General features: G+C 35.5%; 1 protein-coding gene across 3 annotated transcripts in view; it reads left to right on the top strand.

The window, feature by feature from the left end:
• The window catches only part of PPP2R2A (protein phosphatase 2 regulatory subunit Balpha), a 90,812-nt gene extending 65,446 nt beyond the window's left edge, over positions 1 to 25,366 (top strand). Inside the window, exons 1-8 of one of the 3 annotated variants that reach the window (XM_036281589.1) lie at positions 3,606 to 3,647; positions 4,404 to 4,569; positions 11,278 to 11,390; positions 12,586 to 12,763; positions 14,175 to 14,339; positions 15,004 to 15,173; positions 18,731 to 18,822; positions 23,037 to 24,072. In XM_036281589.1, the coding sequence (XP_036137482.1) occupies positions 3,621 to 3,647; positions 4,404 to 4,569; positions 11,278 to 11,390; positions 12,586 to 12,763; positions 14,175 to 14,339; positions 15,004 to 15,173; positions 18,731 to 18,822; positions 23,037 to 23,316 (1,191 nt within the window). In that variant the 5' untranslated portion in view covers positions 3,606 to 3,620 and the 3' untranslated portion in view covers positions 23,317 to 24,072. Of the gene's footprint in view, positions 1 to 3,605; positions 3,648 to 4,403; positions 4,570 to 11,277; positions 11,391 to 12,585; positions 12,764 to 14,174; positions 14,340 to 15,003; positions 15,174 to 18,730; positions 18,823 to 23,036 lie in introns of those variants that run through there. The other 2 variants (XM_036281587.1, XM_036281588.1) reach the window with 2 other exon arrangements.
• The last annotated feature ends 1,532 nt before the right edge of the window (positions 25,367 to 26,898 follow it).

Below are 26,898 nucleotides of genomic sequence, written 5' to 3'. Positions count from 1 at the left end.
CGAAATTAAACCCGTGACTCTTTGGTCTGTGGGCCTACACTTTAACCATTGAGCAAAACCGGCCAGGGCAAGTTTGAGAACTTTTTATAAATGGAATCATAGAGTCATTTATGTCTGCCCTTTGTGTCAGTATTATGTTTGTGTAGATTGCTCACTTTCGTTGCTATAAAATGTTGTTTTGTATTACTATACCACAATTTATCTGTTTTGTTGTAAATGTAAACATTTTGGTTGTTTCAGTTTATGGCAATTAAATGCTGCTATGAACATTCTTGATTTATTTATTTATTTTTGGTGTGTGTAAGACTTGCATGAAATTATTGTGTCATGGGGTTGGCATTCAGTTTTAGGAGACAACACAGTAAAAAGTGGTTTTGTCCATTTTATTTTCATGAAATTTCAAAATGTGAAATTTCTGGCTGTTTCACATCTTTGCCAATTCTTTGTATGGTCACTTACTTTAAAATTTCAACCATTTTGAAGGTTATACGTGTATCTTACTGTTATAATTTGTCCTTTTATTAACTCTGAGATTGAGCATCTGAAGTATCTTCCATATTATGACTTGGCCTTTTCATTTTTCTTAATGGTATATCATTTGACAAACTGATGTTATAAATATCAATACAATCCAATATATCAGTGTTTTCCTTAGGCTTGCTGTTTTTTCTGTCCTCTATAAGAAATATTCTCTATCCCAAGGTCCAGGAAGATACATATTCCCATTATCTTTTAGACCTGTGCTTTTCTAATATTGTAGTCACTAACTCCATGTGGCTAATAAATTTTAATTAATTAAAATTAAATAAAATTTTAAGTTTACTTTCTTAGTCGCAGTCGCCACCTTTCAGGTGCTCTAGAAAAGCTGGTGGCTACCATTTTGGACAGCAGGCTGTTTTCATCATTGCAGAAAGTTGTCTTTGACAGAGTCCTAGAACCTAATTATTAAACATTTCACATTTATATTTTATTTACCTGGAATCAATTTACATGAATTGTTTGAGGCGATAGGGGTCAAGGTTTATTTTTTATATATGAATAGTCAGTTCACAGAAAATCATTCAGTGAAAAGACCATCCTGGCTCAGCAATGCCACCTTTACCATAATTTAGGCCTATTTCTCAGCTCTCTGTTCAGTTGGTACATTTGTCAATCCATATGTGAATACCACATGTCTTCATTACTTTGTTTTAAGGTGACATAGTATCCTTTATATATTTATGGATTCTTTTTGCATCTGTGTAATTTTTTGTGTACTGTGTTTTTAATGTATGTGAAGAAGCCTATGCCTCATGTCATTGTGCTCTACCTTTTTTCATAAGAACTGTTTTCAAAATCTTTCTGTCTTGCCATTTGTGCATCTAACCCATCACTTCTCATTTCTGCACCATACTCCCATTTACGAGATTAACTCTAACCTCTTTGTACCATATCAGCACCACCACTTATTCATTCTTTTTGCTATAATTTTTGCGAATTTAGAAAATCTTTATTGAATGCCTGTTATATGCCAGATGCTATTATAGGTATTAGGGATAAAGCACTTCTAAATTTATTATAGAAAATTTCATATAAACAGATTGTGTGGTTAAGAAAATACTCTGTCTTAGTGATTATAACATCAAGCTAAGAAAAAAGGAGGGGTGCAAAGAGCTGTGTGAGAACACCCAAATATGAGGCATTTTAGAATGTATCACAATTCTCTGATTGTAGGAGTTTTAAGAACAAAAACAAAAAAGCCTTCTTTGACTTTGATTCAGTCTTGTTTGAATGGCACAGTATTAAGGACATGGGATTATGTTTTCTTGTTTTCATATTTGCTCACTGTACTTAGTTCATGCTGAGAACAACACTGTTATGGTCATTATAATGTAAACAGCCCTCTCAAGTTTTTGGGAAGATCCTACTGCTGCTAAGGGTCCAACTCTCTGTAGTCTGCTCAGTCAGCTACCACTCATGCATGTTTTATGGCCTCTCCAATGTATGACTGCTGCTGTCATCTCTGCTGTTAGTCCTTGTTCTTGTCCATTTGTCTTTAAAACATTTGTCTTTAAAACATTTTTACATAATTTTAGTGGAGTTTTAGGAGAGAATGGATGTTAATGCGCTAGCCTATCCTGGAATCTGTAACCTTTTAGACAAAACTTTCTGCTTATGTGATAGATTCTTTTTTTTGTGCTGCAAAGAAACTGCTCCTTGCGCTCCATTTAAATTACCAAACACTTCCATGATTTTGTTTAGACCAATGTAGTTGTTCTTGATTCTTTAGAAGTATGTCTTTTTCTGTTTTAGGAAATATTTTCATATGTTTGTGCTTTTCTTTACTTATCATCAAATAAAGTGTGACTTGTGTAGACCCAGTTTTTAAATATAGAATGGTGTGTGCTTGCCTTTGGCTTTTGTATTACTTACTTGAATTATATGGATCTTAATTTCTGCTTTGGACAAAAAAGTCTCACATATATAACTTACTCAAAGATAGAGATTCTGTGTCATTAAATCTATAGCTCTAGGTAAGACCTAATGTACATAAACGATATAGTCTTTTGCTAAGTTTAAAATGCAGCATTTCATTCATTTTAAAAATTGAATTGCTATTTATTGTAGTTTTCTTGGAGAATAACATGACAAACTTTTGAGACAGTGAGTAATTTGAGGTGGAAGATTTCTGGTGTTTCTTCTGAAGTGGTATTAACATATACATATTTAAAGAATTGGGTTATCAGATTTGGTGTACAAGTATGGTAATGAAACAAAGGTCTTTTTTGAGTTTTACTCCTTCATATCCCAGTGTGGAATTATGTTCTATGGAGTGGTTCTCAACCTTCTTAATACTGCGACCCTTTAATACAGTTCCTTATGTTGTGGTGACCCCCAACCATAAAATTATTTTTGTTGCTACTTCATAACTGTAATTTTGCTACTGTTATGAATCACCATCGGAAATATTTGTTTTCCTATGGTCTTAGGCAGCCCCTGTGAAAGGGTCGTTCGACCTCCAAAGGGGTCACGACCCACAAGTTGAGAATCACTGTCCTATGGTATGCTCTGCATTCTTCTCCTTTTTAAAAAAATTATTGACTTGAGAGAGCAAGAGAAAGAAACATTGATTTGCTGTTCCACTCACTTATGCATTTATTGATTGCTTCTTTTCTGTGCCCTGGCTGGGGAGTGTTGAATACACAACACAACCTTGGCGCATCGGGATGGAGCTCTAACCAACTGAGCTACCCAGCCAGGGCTGTTCTACATTCTTAATATTGGCAAACCAACTCAGTAACAATTGATACAGCTGTCAGAGGGTCCAAATATAATTGTAACCATGAATGATCAGTCCAGGTAATCAAGCTACTGGAAAAAACTACCCAAAACGTGCTTTCAAGATGATGATTCAATACAGTTTTCTTTTTATATGGAGAATAATAACGAATGGGATAATAGTTCTTATTATCAAGTAATGTTAAACATTTTATTTGATCATTTACTTTTATTTAAAATAGTTGACTGCAATAATTTCTTTTCTACAGTTTTTTCATAGGTGTTTTGAACTAGACTTTGAATGTTTTTGATGGAAAGATTTTTACTCATGTGATAATAGGTTAAAAGATGACATTCGGAACATGGTTAGAATTCTCACTTTTGCTAAGGTATTAGTGTTAACTGAAGAAGTTCACAAGTAGTCTCTTTATCTAATAGCTTAAACTGTATTAACACTGTTAGTAAATGAAATAAGTTATTAGTATGTGTTAAGTTTATAAGGCTAATTGCATGATGGTAAGCAGTTGTTGATGGGGCTGTGGGGTGAGGTTTGCTGGGTAATGCTGAATGTGGACTTGATGAGTATCAGAGCTCTGTAACTACAGTCTGGGGATGGGATGTGGGATCAAATGGTGCATTGAAGTGACCTAACGACAGGCAGGAGAAGGAGAAAGGAGGAGGACAATATAGCATATTAATTAACTGATTGAGAATTGACCCTAAAGTGGGCAGAGAAAGAAGGCATGCCTCACCCTGCTGTTTCTGACATGCTTTTCTTATTTAATCTTTACTTTTTAGATGAGCACCCTTATTACGAATGCTCAGATTTTTTTTATCAGTATGAGCCAGTATTATTTAAAATATAATGGTAAATTAGTTATCAAACTAATCCATATTTCAGTGTCACTTTTCTTAGTAAATTGGGCTTAATCATTAGGTTTTATTTAGCTTTTCCTCTTTTTTCCTTTTAAGCTTTTATTTATTCCTCAAAAACCTCTAAATATGTTTTTAAAAGCACAGACTATAATTGTGTATAAGATACAGGAAGTGAATTAACCAGAACCTGCAAGCTCTGTTGGAACTGATTACATTTTATTTTGAAATATTTCTCAACAATGGTCTGAATATTTTTGTTTTCATTTTAGAACAAAATCCCGTCTCATAGCAGAGGAGAATATAATGTTTACAGCACCTTTCAGAGCCATGAACCAGAGTTTGACTACTTGAAAAGTTTAGAAATAGAAGAAAAGATCAACAAAATTAGGTGGTTACCCCAGAAAAATGCTGCTCAGTTTTTATTGTCTACCAATGGTAAGTCTAATTTTTTTTTCATGTACTCTATGTACACTTACTCTGTAGGATATGTTTCCCTTTTCAAAGAGGAGTAGTTGTTAAAAGATATCTACAGATAGACATTTGGAAATATTTCTTTCCCACATAGAATATAAACACTTCTTTTTTTTTGTCTTTCCTTTTTTACTCTCATTTAGTTTTTAAATTCTATTTAAAAAATCCTCATCCATGGATATTTTTCTATTGATTTCATTCAGATGGTGGTCGGGGGGTGCATCTATGTGAGAGAGACACATTGATTGTGGTTGACTCCCTCATCACCCTGACTGGGGCCAGGGATTGAACCTGCCACCCAGGTGTGTGCCCTTGACCGGAAATTGGACCAAAGACCCTATGGTCCGTGTGCAATGCTCTAACTGCTGAGCCAAACCATCCAGGGCTAGTTTTTAAAATCTGTGAAAAAGATTTTTATGTGTCAGTTTTCTTTTCATGCACAAATACATTTTGTAGAGAAAAGAATAGGCTAATTCTCTTTCTGCCACTTCATGGCTTAGTCTTGGGCAGGCTACTAACACTGAGTCAAATTTTCTCACCTGCAAAGTAGAAATAGTAGTATCTGTATTATTGTATTGTTATGAACAGTAAATATGATAACTCCTAATGTACATAATACGTGCTCAGTAAATGTTAATTTTCTTTCTTTCCTTCCTCCTTTTTAAGTGTGCCCAAACTCTCCAAAGAATATTTCAAACTGGAAATTCAAAATACTCTGTCAAAGGATGGTCTCCATTCAAGGATACTCTCTAGGAGAGCACTCGTCCTACTTGATCCTTGTCCACTAAGGACACAAACTGGAACTGACATACTGCCTTCTTCCCAACAAGCCTCATGGCTGGAAGAAGTTTTTTTCTTACATTGTTTTTGCTTTCTCAGGAAAAGTTTTAAAGTGAGGGTTAGAATTATGTGATTACTCTATTGGAATTTAAACACCTTTATGACAGGTTAAGAATTGGTCTTTTTTGTTGTTCTAAATTTTTTTTCATATAAGTTGTTGTGACTTGATTTATCATTTGAGTGATGGGGGCTGAAAGATAGTCATTAAAGTGATTGAGAGATATGTACCTCCAGATTCTGGGTAGCCATAGACTATAAAAATTTAGATGGAAACTTTTCTGAGGCTGACAAAAGGGTCGGGGGAAACCTTTCATATTTTTTGATGTTCACTATTCATAAAAGCAGATTTTTAGTACTTAGACCTTACCATTCACAGAATGTAAACTCAGGTGACTTCTAGTGTGACATGGTGGAAAATATTGAGTTCCCCCTTCATCTATCTTAGGTCTCATCACCCTCTGTATCTAGTTCTTTGAAATGCGTTTGACGAAATGGTGCCACTTCCTGATGTTTGCTTCCTCTAGCTCTTTTTTTTTAAATCATCAAGATGCTCCCTAAACTGCATTGTTCTCTGTTATTATTAAAAGAAAAATAAAAAGCAATAATGATTTAAAGCTTATAACTTACAGCATCATAAATGGAGGTACTGGGTTTACTCTTGTCATATGTTGGCTTCTAATCTTGGTTCCATTTTATTTATTTAATTATTTTTTAAAATATTTTTTCTTTACTGATTTTAGAGAGAGAGGAAAGGATAGAGATAGAAACATCAATGAGAGAGAACAGCGATTGGCTGCCTCCTGCATGTCCCCCACTGGGGATTGAGCTCACAGCCTGGGCATATGCCCTGACCAGGAATCGAACCCATGACCTCGGTGCATGGGTCGATGCTCACTCAACCAGTGAGCTACACCAGCCAGGCCTTGGTTCAGTTTTAATTTACATGGTAAGCTAAGTTATTTCAGTGCACAGAATAATGCTGAACCAACTGAGCCACTTCAGCCAAGAGTAGACAGTTATTTCAAATAGCATTTCAGATACTGCTTTTTTCTTTGACATCAGATAATGTATAATCTTATCATTATATAGTTTTTACTCTTAGAAGTAAAGGTCCCAGGGTAGTGTGTTATACGTTTAATGTATTGGAATATTCTTAATAATTTGCTAATTTACTTCTTAGTGGCTAAATTGTTTTACTTTTTATAAAGGGGAATTTTTAACATATAGGCTGAAATAGAATAGTGTAATGAAGACCTATATATCCATCACCCAGCTTCAATATTTCTTAGTTCATAGTCAGTTCTGTTTCTCAGATCCTTCTCCTTCCCCTCCTCCTCAGTATTATTTGAAAGCAAATTCCATTTCTATTTATTTATGGATTAAGTCTTAAATTGCTTTCAATTCCCGGCTTATGTTCATGTGTCTTCCTTGCAGGCTTTTCTTTGTGCTCCTCTGTGGCTTGAAGTAGCATGGCAATGTATAGCCAGATGAGCCTTTCTAGACACTAAACTCTACAAAGGCTCAGTACAAGGAGAGACAAGGAATTCCAGTGATATTGGGTCAGATATGTGAATCTATATAGCACTTTTCTGTACACAGATCAACAGTGTCTCCCAAATAGTGTTACTGTGTAAATTTTAAAAATCATTGATTAGTAATAAAAGTTATTTTAAAGGGCACTACACAGTGCATCATAGGTTTTTGTCTATTTGTTGTTATTGTTAATGAATATTAAATAAGATACAGGTATTTGAGGGCTGCATTATTTTTTTGTGTGCTATAAAAGTAGAATCCAATGTGGAAGGATAGAACAGGAATGGGAATTTTATAAACTGCTGTGTCTGAGTATGGTGGGGTGTAAGAAAAAGAATGGGAGGGAGTAGGACTTGAGCTATGTCTGAAACGTGTTATTCTTTAAAAGGAGAGAAAGCAATTATGGGAATATGTCAATATGTTAAATCTGAGTGTGATGTCTTTATAATATTTTGTGTAGTTTTCTGTATGAAATATAGAATAATAATACCTCCTGCCCCCAAATGTGTAATTAAAGGTCTTTATACTCATAAAAAGATTAGATATTCTAATGGGAGAATGGTAGAAAATATGACCAAACATTTAGCTTTGATTCACCAAAGTTAATCTTATTTCATTCTTGCGTTGGCTTTCTTCCATGACCATCATAAACTGTTCGGTGTTTCCCAGATCATTTTTACTTAAATAACTTCATAGACACCATTTATAACTTTAGTTCATTTAACGTTTCCTCAAGGGATTTTATTCTCTTTCTCTTTTACCTTCTTTCACCTTTCTCTGAATTCTCAATTCCTCCACATTGCAAAAAGGGTCCAACTTGAATACATGAATAATACAAAGTTCACTCATAAATAGATTGCCTTTTAACAGTTTGTTAATAAAAAGCTCTTTGGATCTTATCTAAAGCTGCATTCCCACAGAGGAAACTTGGTAGCATGGTTTTTCTTGTCCCGACCCTCTACTAGTGGCCAGAGATACACATAAACCTTTGGACTTCTTGAATACTTATTTAATTATTAGAGTTTACAGTTTTGGAAATCATCATAAAGCAGTAGTACTTAATTTTTTTAAAGTAACAGATATCTGAGAATCTTACAATCCCCTTCACAGAAGAGTTGTATATAAAAGCACATAATCTTGTATGCCGTTTTATGGAGTTTGATCATATATCTCCACCTATGGGCCAAAGACTTCAGATTAAATAAAAAGTCACTTCCATAGAGCATATGAATGAAAAACATTTAAAATTTTTATGTCATATTTGTTCAAACATTATTTTTTATTTTATTTATTATCCTCATCCAAGGACATTTTTCAGTTTTTTGTTCAGATAGAGTGGCGGGGGCAGGGGGGGAGAGAAACATCAACGTGAAAGAGACACATTGAGTGGCTGCCACCCGCACGACCAACTATGGCCGGGGACAAACTGCAACTGAGGTATGCGTCCTTAGTGGGAACCAAACCTGAGTCTCTCTGGACTGCAGGCCGATGCTCCAACTGCTGAGCCAAACCAGCCAGGGCTATTTTATTTTTTTATTCCTCATTCAAGGATACTTTTTTAAAATTTATTTTCAGGGAGGGAGAGAGAGACAGAGAGAAACATCTACTGGTTGCCTCCCACATGACCCCGACCAGGGCCAGGGACAAACCGCAACCGAGGTGCATGCCCTTGACAGGAATCAAACCCGTGGCTCGTTGATCTACGGACCGATACTCTAACCGCTGAGCCAAACCGGCTGGGGCCATTATTTTATTTCTAGCCTCCCTTGTCCCCAAGCACTGCACTGAAATTGTGTAGTACTTCTGTGTCTTGTCCTGTGTTTATTAAAAAAAGGTTTGCCCTTTTATGTCACAAATTGTATCACTTTAAAATTTTTGAATTTTAATATTTTCCCCTTATTTTTCATAATTTTTTAAAAAGCATTTTCTTCTGATAACATTCTTAGGAACCACAATCTAATTTTATCTTATTTGAAAGTTTGTTAAGTATATTGTGAGTTCTTTATCTGGATCTTTTTTTTTTTTTTTATCCTCACCCGAGGATATTTTTCCATTTTTTGTACAGATAGAGTGGGAGGGAGAGAGAGAGAGAAACATTGACGTGAAGGGACACATCGAGTGGCTGCCACCCGCACGACCAACCAGGACCGGGGACAAACTGCAACCGAAGTACGTGCCCTTAGCGGGAACCGAACCCGGGTCTCTCTGGACCGCAGGCCGACGGTCTAACCGCTGAGCCAAACTGGCCAGGGCTTTATCTGGATCTTGAAGGTTGATGAATTTGAACAGGCTATAAATAGACGGTCATGAGCGTTGGATGGTAGGCAAGGAGGACTTGACATCCTTATCATCTTTAGAAGACAGTTTTTCACAAAATACAGAATTTATATTTGGAAACATAAGTATTCTAAAGTATATAATTATTTATCTAAATTATGTAAGTATATCAATTAAAAGGCACACATAAAACACATATAACTGAATTGCAAGGTAACTAGAAACATGATTTCATAGGGTTTAGATGAAACGTTAGATTACAAATTAGTAGAGTTAGCCATTTTTTCTGCTCAGACTTCATCTTTGCAGAAGGCAACCACAGGAGCAGCTGGCATACTCTTCACCACCAGGCAAAGAGATGTAGCCCGGCTAGAGGAGTCCCTGCTACCTCTCTGTATGTCAGTTTTATAAAGTGTCTTTATACACTTATTAAAGACCCTTAAGAATGTGATAGTTTTATATGAATGCAGTTTTAGAATAACACAAAGTATTAAACATGCATGAGTCCATAGTGATATAAATAAATATTTGTTTGAACAAATAAGGGGAAGAGAAGGGACGCTTCTTATAGGAGAATTACAAATAATATGTGGATGGATACTCCTACAGTGAATGTAACTTAATTATCCTTTTAAGTGTGGACTGGACTTAGTGACTCACTTCCAAAGAATAGAGGACGGGCAAGGGGGAAAATAGTAACTGCAGTGGATAAATCTAGTATATACTGCCTTAATAGCCAAGTGATCAAAGCAGGATAATCCTGTTGATACTATGCATGCCCTCACTTGACCTCTGGTGTTCTTCCTAAAAACCCATGATTGCAGTCTGGTCATGAGAAAACAGTAAGTAATACCGTTGAGAATGCCATCCTACAAAATACCTCACCACTGCTTCTCAGAACTGTCAGCATGATGAAAAGTAAGGAAAGTCTGTTAAAGTTAGAGAGACTGTGACTTGATGACTAAATAAAGTGTTTGGATCTTGGATGGAATCCTGAAACAGAAAAGGGAAGTTGGTAGAAAACCTGGTGGAATCTGAGTGAAGTCTAGAGTTTAGTTAGCAGTAATGTACAGTGTTAATTTCTTAGTTTTCAAATATACCGGGTTGCATAAGATATTCACATCAGAAGAAACTAAGTGAAGGGTAGGTATATTATATGGAAACATTGTGCTATCTGTAACCTCTCTGGAACTCAATTCCAAAATAAATGTTTATTTTAAAAAATATTTTATTTATTTTTGATACATAAGAATTTTGTCTTGAAGGACTGGGGGACATATGCTTTTAATCAATAAATGTTACATACTTATGAATCCCTAATACAGTACAGAAATACAGATTTAAACAGAGGCATCCAGGCCTGTGAAGGAATTTGTGGACTCTGCTAGGAATAGTTAGGCTATCTTAACCAATTTTGTTGTTTGTTCTCTTTTAAAAATTAAATATTGAGCATTTTTATGTATATATTTGTATGTATGTATGTATGTGTAGACATATGTATTTATATACACACATAGTTTTCCTTGTCTGGGTTTATTTAATTTTTAAAAATAAGAACCTGGCTATGACTTGATTTTAATATCAAATAGAATTTTATGAGTTCCATTAACATAGAAATACAGTACAGTATCTGTTACTGTATTTTTGTTTGTGTGATTTTACTTACCTGGTAATAAGAAATTTGTTTTTTTGTTGAGTCGGGTAAGAGATTTTATTCTTAGAATCTTTTTTTTTTTTTTTTAATCCTCACCCAAGGGTTTGATTTTAGAGAGAGAGGAAGAGGGAGGGAGAAAATGAAAAGAGAAATATCGATCGGTTGCCTCCTGTACATGGCCCAACCTTTTGGTGTACGGGATGATGCTCCAGTCCACTGAGCCACCCAGCCAGGGCATTCTTGGGATCTTTTTAGGTGAAATATGAAGTGGCATGTTTAAATATACTAGTGTTTTTTCTCCTATAAGTATTACTCTTTTTTTTTTTTTTTTTTTTTTTTTTTGAGGACTTTATTCATTGTCTCCCCAGATAAAACAATAAAATTATGGAAAATCAGTGAAAGGGACAAAAGACCAGAAGGGTATAACTTGAAAGAGGAAGATGGAAGATATAGAGATCCAACAACAGTCACTACATTACGAGTAAGTACATAAGAAAAAATTGTTCTAATTCTGGTGAATAGTTGTTTTTTATGTGTGTGTTTTAAATATTTTTATTGATTTTTAGAGAGAGAGGAAGGGAGAGGGAGAGAGAACAAGAAACATTGATGTGAGAGCTGTATGTTGATCGGCTACCTTCCAACATATACCCTACCGGGGATTGAGCCCAAAACCCAGGCATGTGCCCTGACTGGGAATTGAACCAGAAACCTTTAGGTGAACGAGATGACACCCAACCAACTGAGCCACGCCGCGTTTTATATGCATATCATATATTCTAGATCTTAAGCAGAACTTGAACAGGAATAATTACAGTTTGCCCCTTCCCAACAATTCTGTAACTTAGATAATACACTAAAAACTCTCTTGTCAAACAGACCCTAACCTACATAGAGGTCTCACTATGGCCAGGGGCAGAACCAGGACTCTACACAAGACTGTTATATTCTATGCCACATTCTTATTTGCTCTTGTGATTTGAATATCAATTAACTATTACAAACTTAAGTTTCAGGATTAATTTTTTAGGAAATAGAAAATGTAAAAATGAACCAAATCTTGTAACTTAAAAAAAACAACCAAGCCCTGGCCGGTTTGGCTCAGCGGTTAAAGCGTCGGCCTGCGGTCCGGAGAGACCCGGGTTCGGTTCCCGCTAACGGCATGTACCTCGGTTGCAGTTTGTCCCCGGCCCTGGTTGGTCGTGCGGGTAGCAGCCACTCGATGTGTCCCTTTCACGTCGAGGTTTCTCTCTCTCTCTCTCCCTCCTGCTCTGTCTGAACAAAGAATGAAAAAGTGTCCTCGGGTGAGGATAAAAAAAAACAACAACCAAGAACTAGATACTCTAGGCTAATGTTCATTTTGGTCACTTTAATTTAAATCATGAACATTTATAACTTTGCAAGTCTCAAGCAAAAGATTGGAACTAGGAAGAATGGCAGATTCTAATAGAATTGCTACCTGTAAAAAGAAGATGAATTGTTTAAATTGTTCATTTTTTTCTTCTAATTTCAATACTCTAGAAGATCAACATTAGTTATTTTTTAAAACTAAATCTGTGTAATATTATACTATTTTATAGTTCCTTAAAAACTGTAGAAATGAAGTGCTCAGAACCTTAAGTGCTATTGTAAACAGTGAACATTTTGTAATAACTGTTTTTCATGTGTCTTATTGACAGGTGCCAGTCTTTAGGCCCATGGATCTAATGGTTGAGGCCAGTCCACGAAGAATATTTGCCAATGCTCATACATATCACATCAACTCAATTTCTATTAATAGTGATTATGAAACATATTTATCTGCAGATGATTTGCGGATTAATCTCTGGCATCTGGAAATTACAGACAGGAGTTTTAGTATCCATTTGGTTTCTCTTTTTGGTGGTGGTATAAAGTCAATATAAATATTTCTCCAAACCCCATTTTTATTGTTCATATTATTCTGAACATTTTCTGTGCATATACAAGTATGTGAAATATAAACATATGTACCGACACACACATAATAGATATTATATATAGAGAGATGTATATAAATATAATTGTTTTTTTAAGTATGTTTTATTCATTTTAGAGAAAGAGACATAGAAACATCAATGTGAGAGAGATACATTGATGGGCTGCCTCCTGCACGCTCCCTACTGGGGATATATTCCGCAACCCAGGCATGTGCCCTGACTGGGAATCGAACCTGGACCTCAGTCCATGGGCCAGTGCTCAATCCACTGAGCCACATTGGCTGGGCTTAAGTATGTTTTTAAAGTACAGTAAAATGGTAGCAGCTATTACTACTACTACTGTTTTGTTTTTGTTTTTAATACATCTTTTCAATTTAGTGCTTTATTTAAGGGTTTCAGCTCAGAGCTTAAAGACATTATGCTTTCTGACTACTACTGTTAATGTATTTCCAATTACATATCATTTGAAAAAATTAACACTTGGCTTTAATTCATACTGTACTGATAGTGTATAAAAGAGCCAGTTTTTTTTTTTTATACCTTTACCAGTCTAGCTAGTGAAAAGTCTTTTTTTGTTGTTGTTGTTGTTGTATTTTTATTGATTTTTTTAGAGACAGAGGAAAGGAGAGAGAGAAACATCAATCGGCTGCCTCCTGCACACCCCCTACGGGGGATCAAGCCCACAACCCAGGTGTGTGCCCTCACCTGGAATCTAACCAGGACCTCTCAGTCCACGGGTCAATGCTCAGTCCATTGAGCCACATTGTCCAGGCCTCTTTTGTTGTTTTGATTACCCTTTCTTTCACCATGAGTAAACATATGAGCATTTTTCCATATTTATATTTTTTAATCTAATTTTTAAATTAGATTTGCATTGTTTTCTTTGTTTTTAAAGCACTTTTTTATGTTAATTAGCCACATCTTTTGTGGTACAAATAGTTTTCCCCTTTTTGCTCCCCCTAAAGATTTTTGTTTTGCTTTGTTTTGTTTGGAATGTACATAAGTTTTCTTAATATTTAGGGAGATAAACTTATCAATCTGTTCTTTATGGCTTCTGGGATTTGTATCACACTCACAAAAACAGGCCTCTGTGTTCTAAAATGATTTAAAGTTTGCCAGTGTTTTCTTCTAAGATTTTTTTTTTTAATCATTAAAGGTTTTGATCCCTCTGGGATTATATTCATATAAGGACTAGAATGCAATTCAAAATACTTGTGTTTCAGCCTATGAAAGACTTTTATATCTGAAAAATGTAAAATTATATTTGCCCTTTTTTCTAAGTGGAAATTCTTTAATAAAATGCTATCCAGATATTGTGGATATCAAGCCTGCCAACATGGAAGAGCTAACAGAAGTGATTACAGCAGCAGAATTCCATCCAAACAGCTGTAACACGTTTGTATATAGCAGCAGTAAAGGAACTATTCGGTTATGTGACATGAGGGCCTCTGCCCTCTGTGATAGGCATTCTAAACGTAAGTTAATTGTGTCTTTTTTCAAATGATAACATTTTATGTTTGTCTGAAATTAGCCTCACACATGGTAACCACATGTACATAGGTTTATAAGTCCTAATTAAACCTGTGTTCCCAGGGCCTCCTGTACCCTTTGGTAAGCTGCTGGTTGTACATGAGGCATCATAAGTTATTCTACTGGAAGAACACAGAAGGCTTTCTTGGGGTGTGTTTGTTGATGTCCCAGGGGATATATTTTTAATGGAATGTTACTCTTTGAGAACTTGAAGTGAGGCTCCATTTTTTGTTCAGATAGATCTATGTTGGGGGGAGGAAGGGAGGGAGGGAGAGAGAGAGAGAAACATTGACGTGAAAGGTACACATCGAGTGGCTGTCACCTGCATGACCAACCAGGGCCAGGGACAAACTGCAACCGAGGTACCAGCCCTTAGTGGGAACCGAACCCGGGTCTCTCTAGACTGCAGGCCAACGCTCCAACCGCTGAGCCAAACCATCCAGGGCCAGGGAGATTATCTTATAGTCAGAGATGTCTTTTATTTTTTTATTAGGTTGTCATGAGGCTGCCTTTTAGGAAATTTGTGAAATGTTTCAACAAATGCTTTGTGTAAGTCATAATATTATACAAATTGCCTTTTTTTTGGTTTTTTTGTTTGTTTGTTTTTAGTGTTTGAAGAACCTGAAGATCCCAGTAACAGGTCTTTCTTTTCTGAAATCATCTCCTCTATTTCTGATGTAAAATTCAGCCATAGTGGTCGATATATGATGACTAGAGACTATTTGTCAGTCAAAATTTGGGACTTAAATATGGAAAACAGGCCTGTGGAAACATACCAGGTATTTGCAATTTTTTTTTCTTCCAATGATCATATACCCTATTTACTTTTAAGTGTTTAATAGAGAAGAATTTTGTATTACGTGTTAACTCTATTACAGTGTTTGTTCATAATTATACTTTTTCCTTCAGAGGTCCATGAGTATTAGGCTTTTCCTTATGTTAAATTTATATATACTTTCATAGGCTGTGTTGTAGTTTTCCTTTTAAAATGTGATTTAGCTACTAGCTACTTGTTTTCCACTGCTTCTATCTAAATTTAAAGCAAGGAGGGAAGAGCACTCTATTAAGGTCTTGGGGATGGGGGCGTGAGAAGGAGGATTGAGGACAGTGGTCAGTCTTAGTAGAGCTGTCTTGGTTGGAGTATGTACAGTAGTTGAACTAGAGCTTAACTTTGGCATGCCAGGTTAAAGGGACTGGCATTCTGCCTTTTGGCTAATAACTGTTGGCTTAAAACTAAAGAGAGTTTGAAAGCCCAGTGGACAGCTTTAGGATGAGGGCATCAGAAACCTGTTAGGTCCTAGGTTGTTAGAAAATACTTAACACTGCTTTAGGAGTACAGAATCGATAAATTTACCTTTATGTTGTATATTCTCAGTAAAATTAGAATGGTATTTCTCAAACTTTTTAATTATCTTTGACAAACATAAACCACTTAATATTCTCCCTTATAGTCTTTGAAATTTCCAAATACAGTAGAACCTCGGTTCTTGAACTTAATTTGTTCTAGAAGTCTGTTTGAGAAATGATTTGTTTGAAAACTGAATCATTTCTTCCCATTAGAGATCATGTAAATTGAATTAATTCATTCCAGATCCCCAAATGATTGTTTTAACCTTTCTTATGTCCAGTACATGTCTAATGTACTTGTTTAATCTATAAACAAATCTTTTCTTAAATTTATTGAACCACCCCCTTGTAGCCTTAAATCACTTTCAGCACTTGTTCTAGGGTGTCTTTCAGGAGGTCAGCATGCAGTAAAGGTGAACTGCTTTTCATTTATCCAAATGAATAGTGTTTCTACCTCTTCAGTTGCCTGTGATCATTGTTTCTTTCACACCATTGGCAATATTAGCACTCTTGATGGACTCTTTGTTTTAAAATTGTGCTAATCGTCTATTTCACCAGCAACAAAAGAAAAAACAAACCCACAAAAATATTCACTGCACATTTTCCTGAGATGTTAGCAGTAATACCGGCACCTTCTCTCCCTTGTTTGTGGCCTGAGAGGCTGTTTTTGTCATGATGGTGTATCATCATGAAAGGGTTGTCCGGTTGAAAATCAACAACAGACATTTTTTCTGTGAACAACTTGGTCAAGAACCAAGTTGTTCCAGATGGGAGATGTTTGAGAACCAAGATTTAACTGTACATGTTACATTGAAGCAAAAGCAAAGGAATAAAATATTGCTCCGTTTTCCAATTACATTTGTATAATTGCCAAGATTCTGATCGTCTCCTAGTGATCCTCACCATCACTACCCCATTTCCATTGAGAATAATCAATTTGAACCTTAACTTCATACTCATAAATTGTTTGATGAGAAATTCTATACATGCATTCTAAAACTTTGCTGACTTGTTATGATTTACCTAATTTTACCTGAATGGCAGTTTCTCTGCTTTTGCTGAGTTAGATTAGTGATTGAGAATAGTGTCACGTCATACTCAAATGTAGCATATGAGGATTGAGCTCTTGATGGCGAGTTTGTATAAGCATCTTGCTGAGCTGTGTTGTTGAAGGCTAATTATGATTTTATTAATTTTTTTGCCTTACGCTCACTTTTAATCCTGACCCTACATGAATTACAATTTCTCCATGTTAACAAATTTTCACTTAATTACATAGACGTGGCCTGAATCATTTCACTATACTTAAAATTAAGATGACTTTAAGTTGTTTCATAAAGGACAGAGAATTCTAACGTTTAGAAGGTACCTATACTTTTCTATCATCACTTGTTTTTAAGGTCCTCTTTAAGTAAAAATGAATGGTGAGATAGAGACTCCTTTTTTCCTGATGGCAAGAAATTTTTTGAAACTTTCCTTTGTAATTTAACAATATTAATCAACTGTGTCATTTCTCAGGATATATTTTAAATGTCAGATTTATTTATTTAGAATTATATTTCAGCCCTGGCCGGTTTGGCTCAGCAGTTAGACCATTGGCCCATGGACCAACAAGTCTCAGGTTCCATTCCGGTCACGGGCATGTACTTTGGTTGTGGTTCAGTCTCCGGACCTGGTTGGGATCATGTGAGAGGCAACCAATCAATGTCTCTCTCATTTTTTTTTTTTTTTTCATCCTCACCCGAGGACATTTTTCCATTTTTTGTTCAGGTAGAGTTGGGGGGAGAGAGAGAAACATCGATGTGAAAGGGACACATCGAGTGGCTGCCACCCGCACAACCGACCAGGGCCGGGGACAAACTGCAACCGAGGTACGTGCCCTTAGCGGGAACGGAACCCGGGTCTCTCAGGACCGCAGGCCAACGCTCTAACCGCTGAGCCAAACCGGCCAGGGCCGATGTTTCTCTCTCTCTCTCTCTCTCTCTTTCTCTCCTTCACCCCCCCTCCCTCCCTTCCCCTGCCTAACTCCCTCCCTCCTACTCTATCTGAAGATAAATGGAAAAATATCCTCAGCAAGGATTTTTTTTAATTATATTTTTTAAAAGGGTATATTTTCATTAGCTTTTGATACTGTATAAGTAATATCAGGTGATACTAAAACTTTCAATGATGCATACCTAGAATGACCATGTAATTTATCACCAAACCAAGGGGTTGTCATGCTATGCATAATAAATGCACTTAATGATAATGTAGGCTTCAGTTTTTATGCCCAGAAAATTATATTTAAAAAGGAAGTAAAGCACAGTATTGAGTGTTTTGTGTGTGTTTTTAATCAGCAGTTAATAGACTGAAAGTCAAGTGTTAGCATATTCAAATATTACTGTAATAGTCTTTAGTCTCTTATCTGTGCCATTTCCAAATGTTTTCTGGCCTAAACATTTTAGTTGAGCTTATAAAGAGTGCATGTGCCATGCCCAGGGGTAATTTCTCTATTGTTCAAGAGGAAAATGTGTGTTCATTAAAGGGGTCTCATATGTTTGTAAAAAACATAAAATGCCTTTATTGTTTCTAAGCGAATCAAGTATTAATAAGATTGAAAGGTATGTGTTTGGCCCTGGCCTGTTTGGCTCAGCAGTTAGAGCATCGGCCTGCAGTCCAGAGAGACCCGGGTTCGGTTCCTGCTAAGGGCATGTACCTTGATTGCAGTTTGTCCCCAGCCTGGTTGGGTCGTGTGGGAGGCAGCCACTCGATGTGTCCCTTTCACGTCGATGTTTCTCTCTTTCTCTTTTTCTCTTTTCCTCTCTTTCCTTCCCACTCTATCTGAACAAAAAATGGAAAAATGTCCTCCGGTGAGGATTAAAAGAAAAGAAGAAAGGTATGTGTATGTGCCTTTTCTTTCAACTGCCTTTCTAAGTTTCCTAATTGTAATCAGTAAATCTTGAGGTATAAAATAAGAATATATATAATATATTTATGTCTTCCCCAGGTGCATGAATACCTCAGAAGTAAACTTTGTTCTCTGTATGAAAATGACTGCATATTTGACAAATTTGAATGTTGTTGGAATGGCTCTGACAGGTAATTGACTTTAATTTGAACTCATTGAAATTTTATTATAGCAGCAATTTTCAACCTTTCTCACCTCATGGCACACACAAACGAATTACTAAAATTCTGCAGCACACCCAAAAATATATTTTTTGCTAATCTGACCCCAAAAAATATACATAATTTTGATTTAATTCACATCGGATGGCTATTGTTGTGTTGGCCGTCATAATTTTTATATTTGACAATCTAAGGGAAAAGAAGTCACTGCCCCTGACTAAATAATCAGGTACTGCATGTTTTAAAAATTGTTGCAGCACACCAGTGTGCTGCTACGTTCAGGTTGAAAATTGCTGTATTAGAGGAAAGAAATGTACTATTTCATTACTTCTCCGGGTTTGGTTGCCATATTTACTAAAAATATGGCAAGCATTTCTTAGATTGACATAAATTACAAATCCTAACTTTATATCCCCCCCTCCCCCCGGGTTTCCTTAAAATAAATTTAGTAGTTTTGTACAGTCGGCCCTTGTTTATCACAATTAATCAGTTCCAGACTCTACCACGATAAATGAATTTCCGAGAAGTAGGAGTCTTTATTTATACACAGTCCTCCCTCACCACTTCGCGCTTCCACGTTTGCCGCTTCAGTCTATCACAGTACTTGGAAAAAAACACAATAGAGTGAAAGTCGAAGCACGAAGTGGCAAGGGTCGATTGTAGTAAATAAACATGTATGTCACTAGTAAATGTGAAAATACACAAAAAATTCTAAATATTTTAAGTTACGATTGAAATATCTTAACATTTTTTCTTTTTATGAACTAGATCAAACATACGTTTGAAATTCTAACAGTTAAAATGTTAAAGTTTCAGTTTGATCTGTTCCTCTACTATTAAATATTTTAGGCATTGTTTTTATTTTTATTGATTTTTAGAGTGAGGAAGGAAGAGGGAGAGATAGCTAGAAACATCAGTGAGAGAAAAACATTGATCAGCTAGCTGCCTCCTGCACGGCCCTCACCAGGGATCAAGCCCACAACCCAGGCATATACCCTGACTGAGAATCGAACCAGTGATCTCTTGATGCATGGGTCAATGCTCAACCACTGAACCTATTAAACATTTTAGAAATACTTAGGGCACTGGCCAGGTAGCTCAGTTGGTTAGAGCATCAATCCCAATATGCCAAGGTTGTGGGTTCGATCCCTGATCAGGGCATATACAAAAATTAACCAATAAATGCATAACAAGTGTAACAACAAATCTATATTTTTTCTCCCTACCTCCCTCTCTCTCCCTCTCCCCTGCTCCCTTCCTCTCCCCACCCCATTCCTCTATCTTACAAAAAAAAGAAAAAAGAAAGAAAGAGAAATATTTAGACAGTAGATATTTCATTTGGAATGTTACACATCAGTTTCTCCAGATAATACGTTAATACTTTATAGAAGTTGTCATTGCTGTATATTATTTTAACCATATTACCATGAATAATTAGGATTTTTTTATAATCCACAAATATGCCATAGTATAATTTTTTTCACTATGTTGTTAAAATGTGCCCTTATTTTAAAAGATAAGTCATAATCTTTTAATTCTTAATTGTCAATATTTTTTTACCATTTATTATGTTCCAATAGAACAACAAATAATAAACGAAATTTTGGGATTACTTAAAATTTGCCTTCAAGGTAATTTGAAGTACTTTATTGAACAATAGTTTTATCACAGGAGCTTGATATGATTCAGGTTTCATGGTGTTACATATTATAGAGAATAGAACTTGGATCTTTATCTTTTGCCTGATTTTTTAAATTATTTTTATTTTATTATAACATGAGGCCCACTAATAGACTGGCCATTGTAAACCGTAGAGTAGGAATAAGCAAGCTTTATCTGTGAATGCCACTGCTAAATCTAAAACTAAGGTATCAAAGAGAAAAAAAGGGAAGAAGACAGAAGAAGAAATTAGCACATTTGAAGAGAAGACATTGCACTGCCACAGCTAGTTCTCACATTGTTTAAACATATTGCTAACAGTGTTATGTTCATTATCAGAAGTTATTTCCCTTAACATTAAAAAAATTTTTTTGCAATGATCTCAAACTTAAAGTTCCTCATGTTGCTGTGTATGTTGTGTCAGTCTTTTTTTATATATATGCACACACATTTATACATAGAAACACACACACAAACACTCTTTTTGTGTGTGTGTGAAGCAGATGCCCTGTTGCCTCTAACTTCGAGCATTTCCTAAAGACACTTTTACATAATGACAGTGCAAGCATCTAAAACAGAAAAATTCCCATTAATGCACGACTTCCATCTAATACAGATTCCAATAAAATTTCACCAGTTCTCAGTTATATTCTCATTAACAAAGAAAAAAATTAGGGTTCAGTATCCAATCCAAAAGTATATATGACATGTAGTTAATCTATTTTGTTAGTCTTCTCTAATCTAGAATAGTTCTTTATTCTTTTCTCGTCTTTTGTGACCTTGACATTTTTGAAAAACACCAGGCCAGTTATTTTACATAAAGTTTCTTAATTTGAGTGTTGTCTAATGTTTCCTCATAATTAGATTCAGGAGATATATATATATATATTTTTTTTTATCCTCACCCGAGGACATTTTTCCATTTTTTGTTCAGGTAGAGTGGGAGGGAGAGAGAGAAACAAAGAGAGAGAGAGAGAGAAACATCGATGTGAAAGGAACACATCGAGTGGCTGCCACCCGCACAACCGACCAGGGCCGGGGACAAACTGCAACCGAGGTACGCGCCCTTAGCAGGAACCGAACCCAGGTCTCTCAGGACTGCAGGCCGACGCTCTAACCGCTGAGCCAAACCGGCCAGGGCAGATTCAGGTTATATATTTTTGACAGGAATACCATAGAAATGCTGACCTAACAACCTTTTAAAATTTACCAATAGCCATGGACTAGATATCCTAATCTAATAAAACCTCATAGATTCACATAACATAAGGATGCCAGTCTAAATTACATTAATTATTTTAAAAGAAATACAGTTTTTCCCTGGCCAGTTTGGCTCAGTGTTTGAGCATCGACCTTTGTACCAGGGGGTTCCTGGTTCAATTCCCAGTCAGGTCACATGTCTGGGTTGCAGGCTTGATCCCCAGTAGGGGACGTACAGGAGGCAGCTGATTGATGTTGACGTTTCATTAATGTTTCTTTCCCTCTTCTTTCTTCTCAAGTCAATTAAAACATATTAAAAAGAAATACAGTTTTATTACCTTTCGGTACATGCAACAATATGATGAGTTTGATTAAAATGTTTGTTCTTTGGGATAATTGACATTATAAATAGATGGCAGTCATTTGCATTTAGTTATGACCTGTATGATGTATAATATTTGTAATAAGAGTTGCTTTCAAGCATTCCTTTAAACAGTTCCTTGGTATCCTATAATCTTATTTACAATAATTTAAACCATAGGGGAAGGATGTGGTAATAATAGTAGTACAAGACCCTTTGCAAATTATTAATGGTTTCAGGCATGTGAAATTTTGCTTACTGGGATACTTAGTAAATGTTGAGCAGTGATGGGTGGCAAGAATATTTCTTGGGCAGAGTAAGAATTTGGCACCCCTTAAGTAGATATTAAAAATATTTGTCAAAAAAATTTGCTGAAAATGTATTTAGTGTTATGGGTTAAATGATTTTCTGTTAATAAATATTGTATGTACTGCTTAATATTCTCAGAAGCAAGTTTCCTATAAGCACCTTGAGATATGGTTATCCAAAATAGATGATATTCTGGGAAGAAATTAAATAGTTTGTAATTTAAGTCATAAAGAGAGCATTGATTTCTTATGAACAGTTAGATACCATGCATTTTTTTTTTTATTTTTATTTTAGAGCCTGTGAGTCCCATAGTTGGTTGGTAATTCTAGAATTTGGCTGGTCAGGTTTATCACATAGTTGATAGTTGCAAAAATACTCAACGAAGTCAACTTAATACTACTAAGAAGCTTTACTTAGGATGCTTTCAACTTTAGTGATAGTTTTGGTAGTCATGAAAAGGAGTAATTATTAAGAAAATAAGTTAACTAGTACCATATTTCTGGGTTGGTGTCAGCAGCCCTCACCCTAAACTTCAAATTTGCTTTCAAGTAGCTATTTCCAGTAGAGTGCTAGGCTAGGTTTCATTATTGAATCATTTTACTGAAAACAAACTCTTATTCACTTATTTGACTGAATGTTCTGTCTACTTTTACAGTGTTGTTATGACTGGATCTTACAATAATTTCTTCAGAATGTTTGACAGGAACACAAAGCGAGATATAACCCTCGAAGCATCACGGGAAAACAATAAACCTCGCACGGTTCTGAAGCCACGCAAAGTCTGTGCAAGTGGCAAGAGAAAGAAAGATGAAATAAGTGTTGATAGTCTAGACTTCAACAAGAAAATACTTCATACAGCCTGGCACCCCAAGGAAAATATCATTGCTGTAGCTACTACAAACAATCTGTATATATTTCAAGACAAAGTGAATTAGGGTTGGCATTCCTAGCAGAAGAGCCCACTTCCTGCTTAGTTGAGATAGTTGAATCTAGCATTTGTATCTAAAAAAGAGAGAGGTCCATTGTGGCGCCCCTTTCCAGTGTTTGACAATGTGCCATTCGACAACACATTTTTTATAGCTACATGGAGAAAGCTCTGTGGATTCATCACTGTGGTGTTTCTCCATGTCTGCTAGCCATTTAGGTAAGGGTAGGGCACTTTTAATTTAAATGACTTCTTGCACCATCTTGCCTAATGGACTAGATTGGACTGTGTCAGCATTGATTTACTCCACTTTTTATGCCTTCCATTGTGATGATGTCAAACACAGTGAAAGCCTCAGTCATGCTTATGGGATTTAATTGTGTATCCTCATTACTGTATCATTTGTGGGGTACACCCCTTCCCCCCCTTTTTAAATTAAATACAGCTCATTCTTACTGTGGCTTGTAGCATTCCTCCTCTTCTGGTCTCCTGAACTCTTCCCCTTCATGTCTCTTACCCTTGCCCCCTCCACCCAGTCTTGGTGGTGGTATATTAAAAAAAAGAAAGAAAGCACACAAAATGAGTCAGTTTGGGGTCAGTGGTAAAGGGGGGTATATATTACGAACAAATGTTTTATTGACAGTTGGCTGTAATCACTCCTTGCCGTGTCTGGCACTGAAAATAAGGGGGAAAACTACTACTGAATAAAAGTGACAAAGAATGGTGAATCTGGTTTCCTTTTTCTTTTTAATCTACCTCTTTAAGCCAATATTTTGTGTCATAACTTTGGGCAAAATGAAATGAGTTTCCATTGTTTTATTGATATTTTTGTTAATTATTTTTAATAAGTGTTCTTTTACATGGAGAAGGAGGGATATTTGGTTCTGTATGAACATGTTTTGGATTTATATTGGTATTACTAAGGATTTCACAACCTATAAATGGTATTAGAGAAATTTTTTTTTTTACTGTAGTTGTGAGGGTATTGGATACATTGTATCTATTTAATCTGTTAATGAAATTGTTGTTAATGGGAACCAAATTTCTAACTTCATTTAAAAAAACTTTTTGCAGTACTTAGTTTAATTTTTGCCTTACTAAATACTAAGTCAAAGACTGAAAACTTTTTTAACAATTTAAAACTTTTTTTGTCAGTCATAAAACATAACACAGAACTATCCTCAAGTGATTTACGCAGATTAAATTGACACTGCTCCAATTTTTTTTTTTTTTTTTGTATTTTACTGCTATCAAATCTGAATGAACTGTACTTTGCCATAGATATTTCTTCTCTATTTTTGGTTTTCCAAACCTATTAATATTAAAGACAAACTTTAAAGATACAGTGTTCGAAAAGTGCTTAATGAACTCCCAACAGCTGCCTCAAATAAAAATTTAGTAATCTGTATATGACTATATTTCCCTAAGTGGTGATACCTTATCCAAAGATGAAGAGTACCCCTATTTTATATAGGTAGAATGTACCTTTGTCAGTCTTTTCAGAAGCTTTAATGGAAAACAAATGGACTTTATTTTTAAAAGATAAATTGAGTAGGCCTTTATATTACTAAAGAATGGTAGTATGCTTTGCTTGAGCAGTAATATAACAACCTTGAATTTTAGAGGGCCCTGGGTGCTTCTATATATGTCCTCTTACATATTGTTCTATTCTCATCAATGAAAAGTGACTAAACAATTTGACCGTTATTTCCTCTACACTTATACAAATATTATGTCTTGTAAGTTAACATTTTTAGCACATAGGAGAAATTTTATGTAATAAAATTACTGTATCTTTTGGACTTAACAAATTTGAATTTGTATTTAAACACATTGATTATATGTCTGATAATTCTTAAAATAATAGCACTTTTACTAGTTTATTTGAGGATCTTGGGTGCATTCGTAATCTGTGTTATTTATTCTTCACACTTGGAAGTGGGCTATTCTCCTGCCACAAGTATCAAACACTGATACCCTGTCTCTGAGCAGGCAATTTTCCAGATCTTTTGGGGAGATTGTTTCCCTAAAGTTTGAGTGTAGATCTTAAGATAACACCACCAAACAGATCTTGGGAATTATTTTTTAATTCAGCAGTAGCTATGATTCTCATTCATGACACTAAAGGTTAGTTTTTTATATTTAAGAGAAACATTGCTAAAATTAAAATGCTTCTATAAAGGAATGCTATTATAAATTATTGTAACAATATTCTCAAGTATCAATTTTTAATTTCTCTGGTGTAGCAAACTAAGCCCAGCCACTCATGGTCATGATTAATCTTTTTATTAATAAAAATTATACTTAGAATAAACTCAGTCTTGTCAAGTTGCTTGTATTTCTATTCTCTTGACACACACATACATATTCTACCCAGTCTGTCTTAATCTTTCTTAAAAATTACAATATAAAGAACTCATTCTGTTCATCTCCTTTGATCTTTATTTAGTGGCTGGGCAATAGCTACTTTGTAAGTTTGTGTATCTATCAATACTTATTTATAACTACTGGATATTAAGCTTTCTTCTGTGAAGCCATTAATGTTGGAATAAAAAAAGGACACACTTTTTTCCCTTTCATATTAAGAGGATTTTCTGTTTACAGTTATTTCTAAAAACTAGACATGAAACATTTCAGTATGTAACTACACAAGTAATGTTTTTCATAGAAAATTATGTGTGAAAGCTAAAACAGTACTGATAAAAATATTTTTATTGAAATAGAACCATTACCTTCTTAGGGAACACTACTTCAGTGTGTTGTTTTTTTTCCTACCACATATGAATCAAGTGGAGAGAGTAATATGTACTCTGGCAAGAACACAATCATTTCCTCCACCACCACCGAAAAAGATGTGTGCTAGGTAATCAAGAATCAAGTCATTTTTCTTTAGTATTTGAGAGCATAGTATTTTAGGTATCTGTTCAGGTGGTTGGTAGTTATGTGGTGTGACCATGGTTAAAAATGCCTCTCCACCCCTACACACAAAAAGTTTTGGAAACTGACCCTGTTTCATTCTCAATCCACTGAGCCACATCTACCTGGCCTGAAGATATTTTTAAGTATAATGATAAATTGAGTTTTTTCTACTTGACATTTCATTGCACAGTGATATTAGAGTTTGTAACCTACTATATAAGAATTAAGAAACAGCCCTGGCCTGTTTTGCTCAGTGGTTAGAGCATCGGCCCATGGACCAGAGAGTCCCAGGTTCGGTTTCCGCTAAGGGCACGTACCTTGGTTGCAATTTGTCCCGGGCTCCGGTTGCGAACTGGGGTCGTGTGAGTGGCAGCCACTTGATGTGTCTCTCTCACATCGATGTTTCTCTCTTCCTCCCTCTCTCCCTCCCGTTCTATCTGAAGATAAATGCAAAAATGTCCTTGGCTGAGGATTAAAAAAAAAAGAAGAATTAAGAAACACCCACTTTACAGGCTTAAAGTGAGGCATAACATACAAGGTCCTCTTAACACAGTACCTAACAGAAGGCACTACAAGGTTACTTTTCTCCTAAAGGAATTTGGTGAACAAAACTGAACTGGCATAAGGGAAAATGCTAGTATTTGTAGTTTTCAATGTTTTACACTTTAGTTAA

Source organism: Molossus molossus, unplaced genomic scaffold (genome assembly GCF_014108415.1).
Source record: "Molossus molossus isolate mMolMol1 unplaced genomic scaffold, mMolMol1.p scaffold_m16_p_4, whole genome shotgun sequence".
In the NCBI taxonomy this organism is placed as follows: Eukaryota; Metazoa; Chordata; class Mammalia; order Chiroptera; family Molossidae; genus Molossus; species Molossus molossus.
The sequence above is the reverse complement of the archived record's forward strand: the minus strand, read 5'-3'. Positions and strand labels throughout refer to the sequence as shown.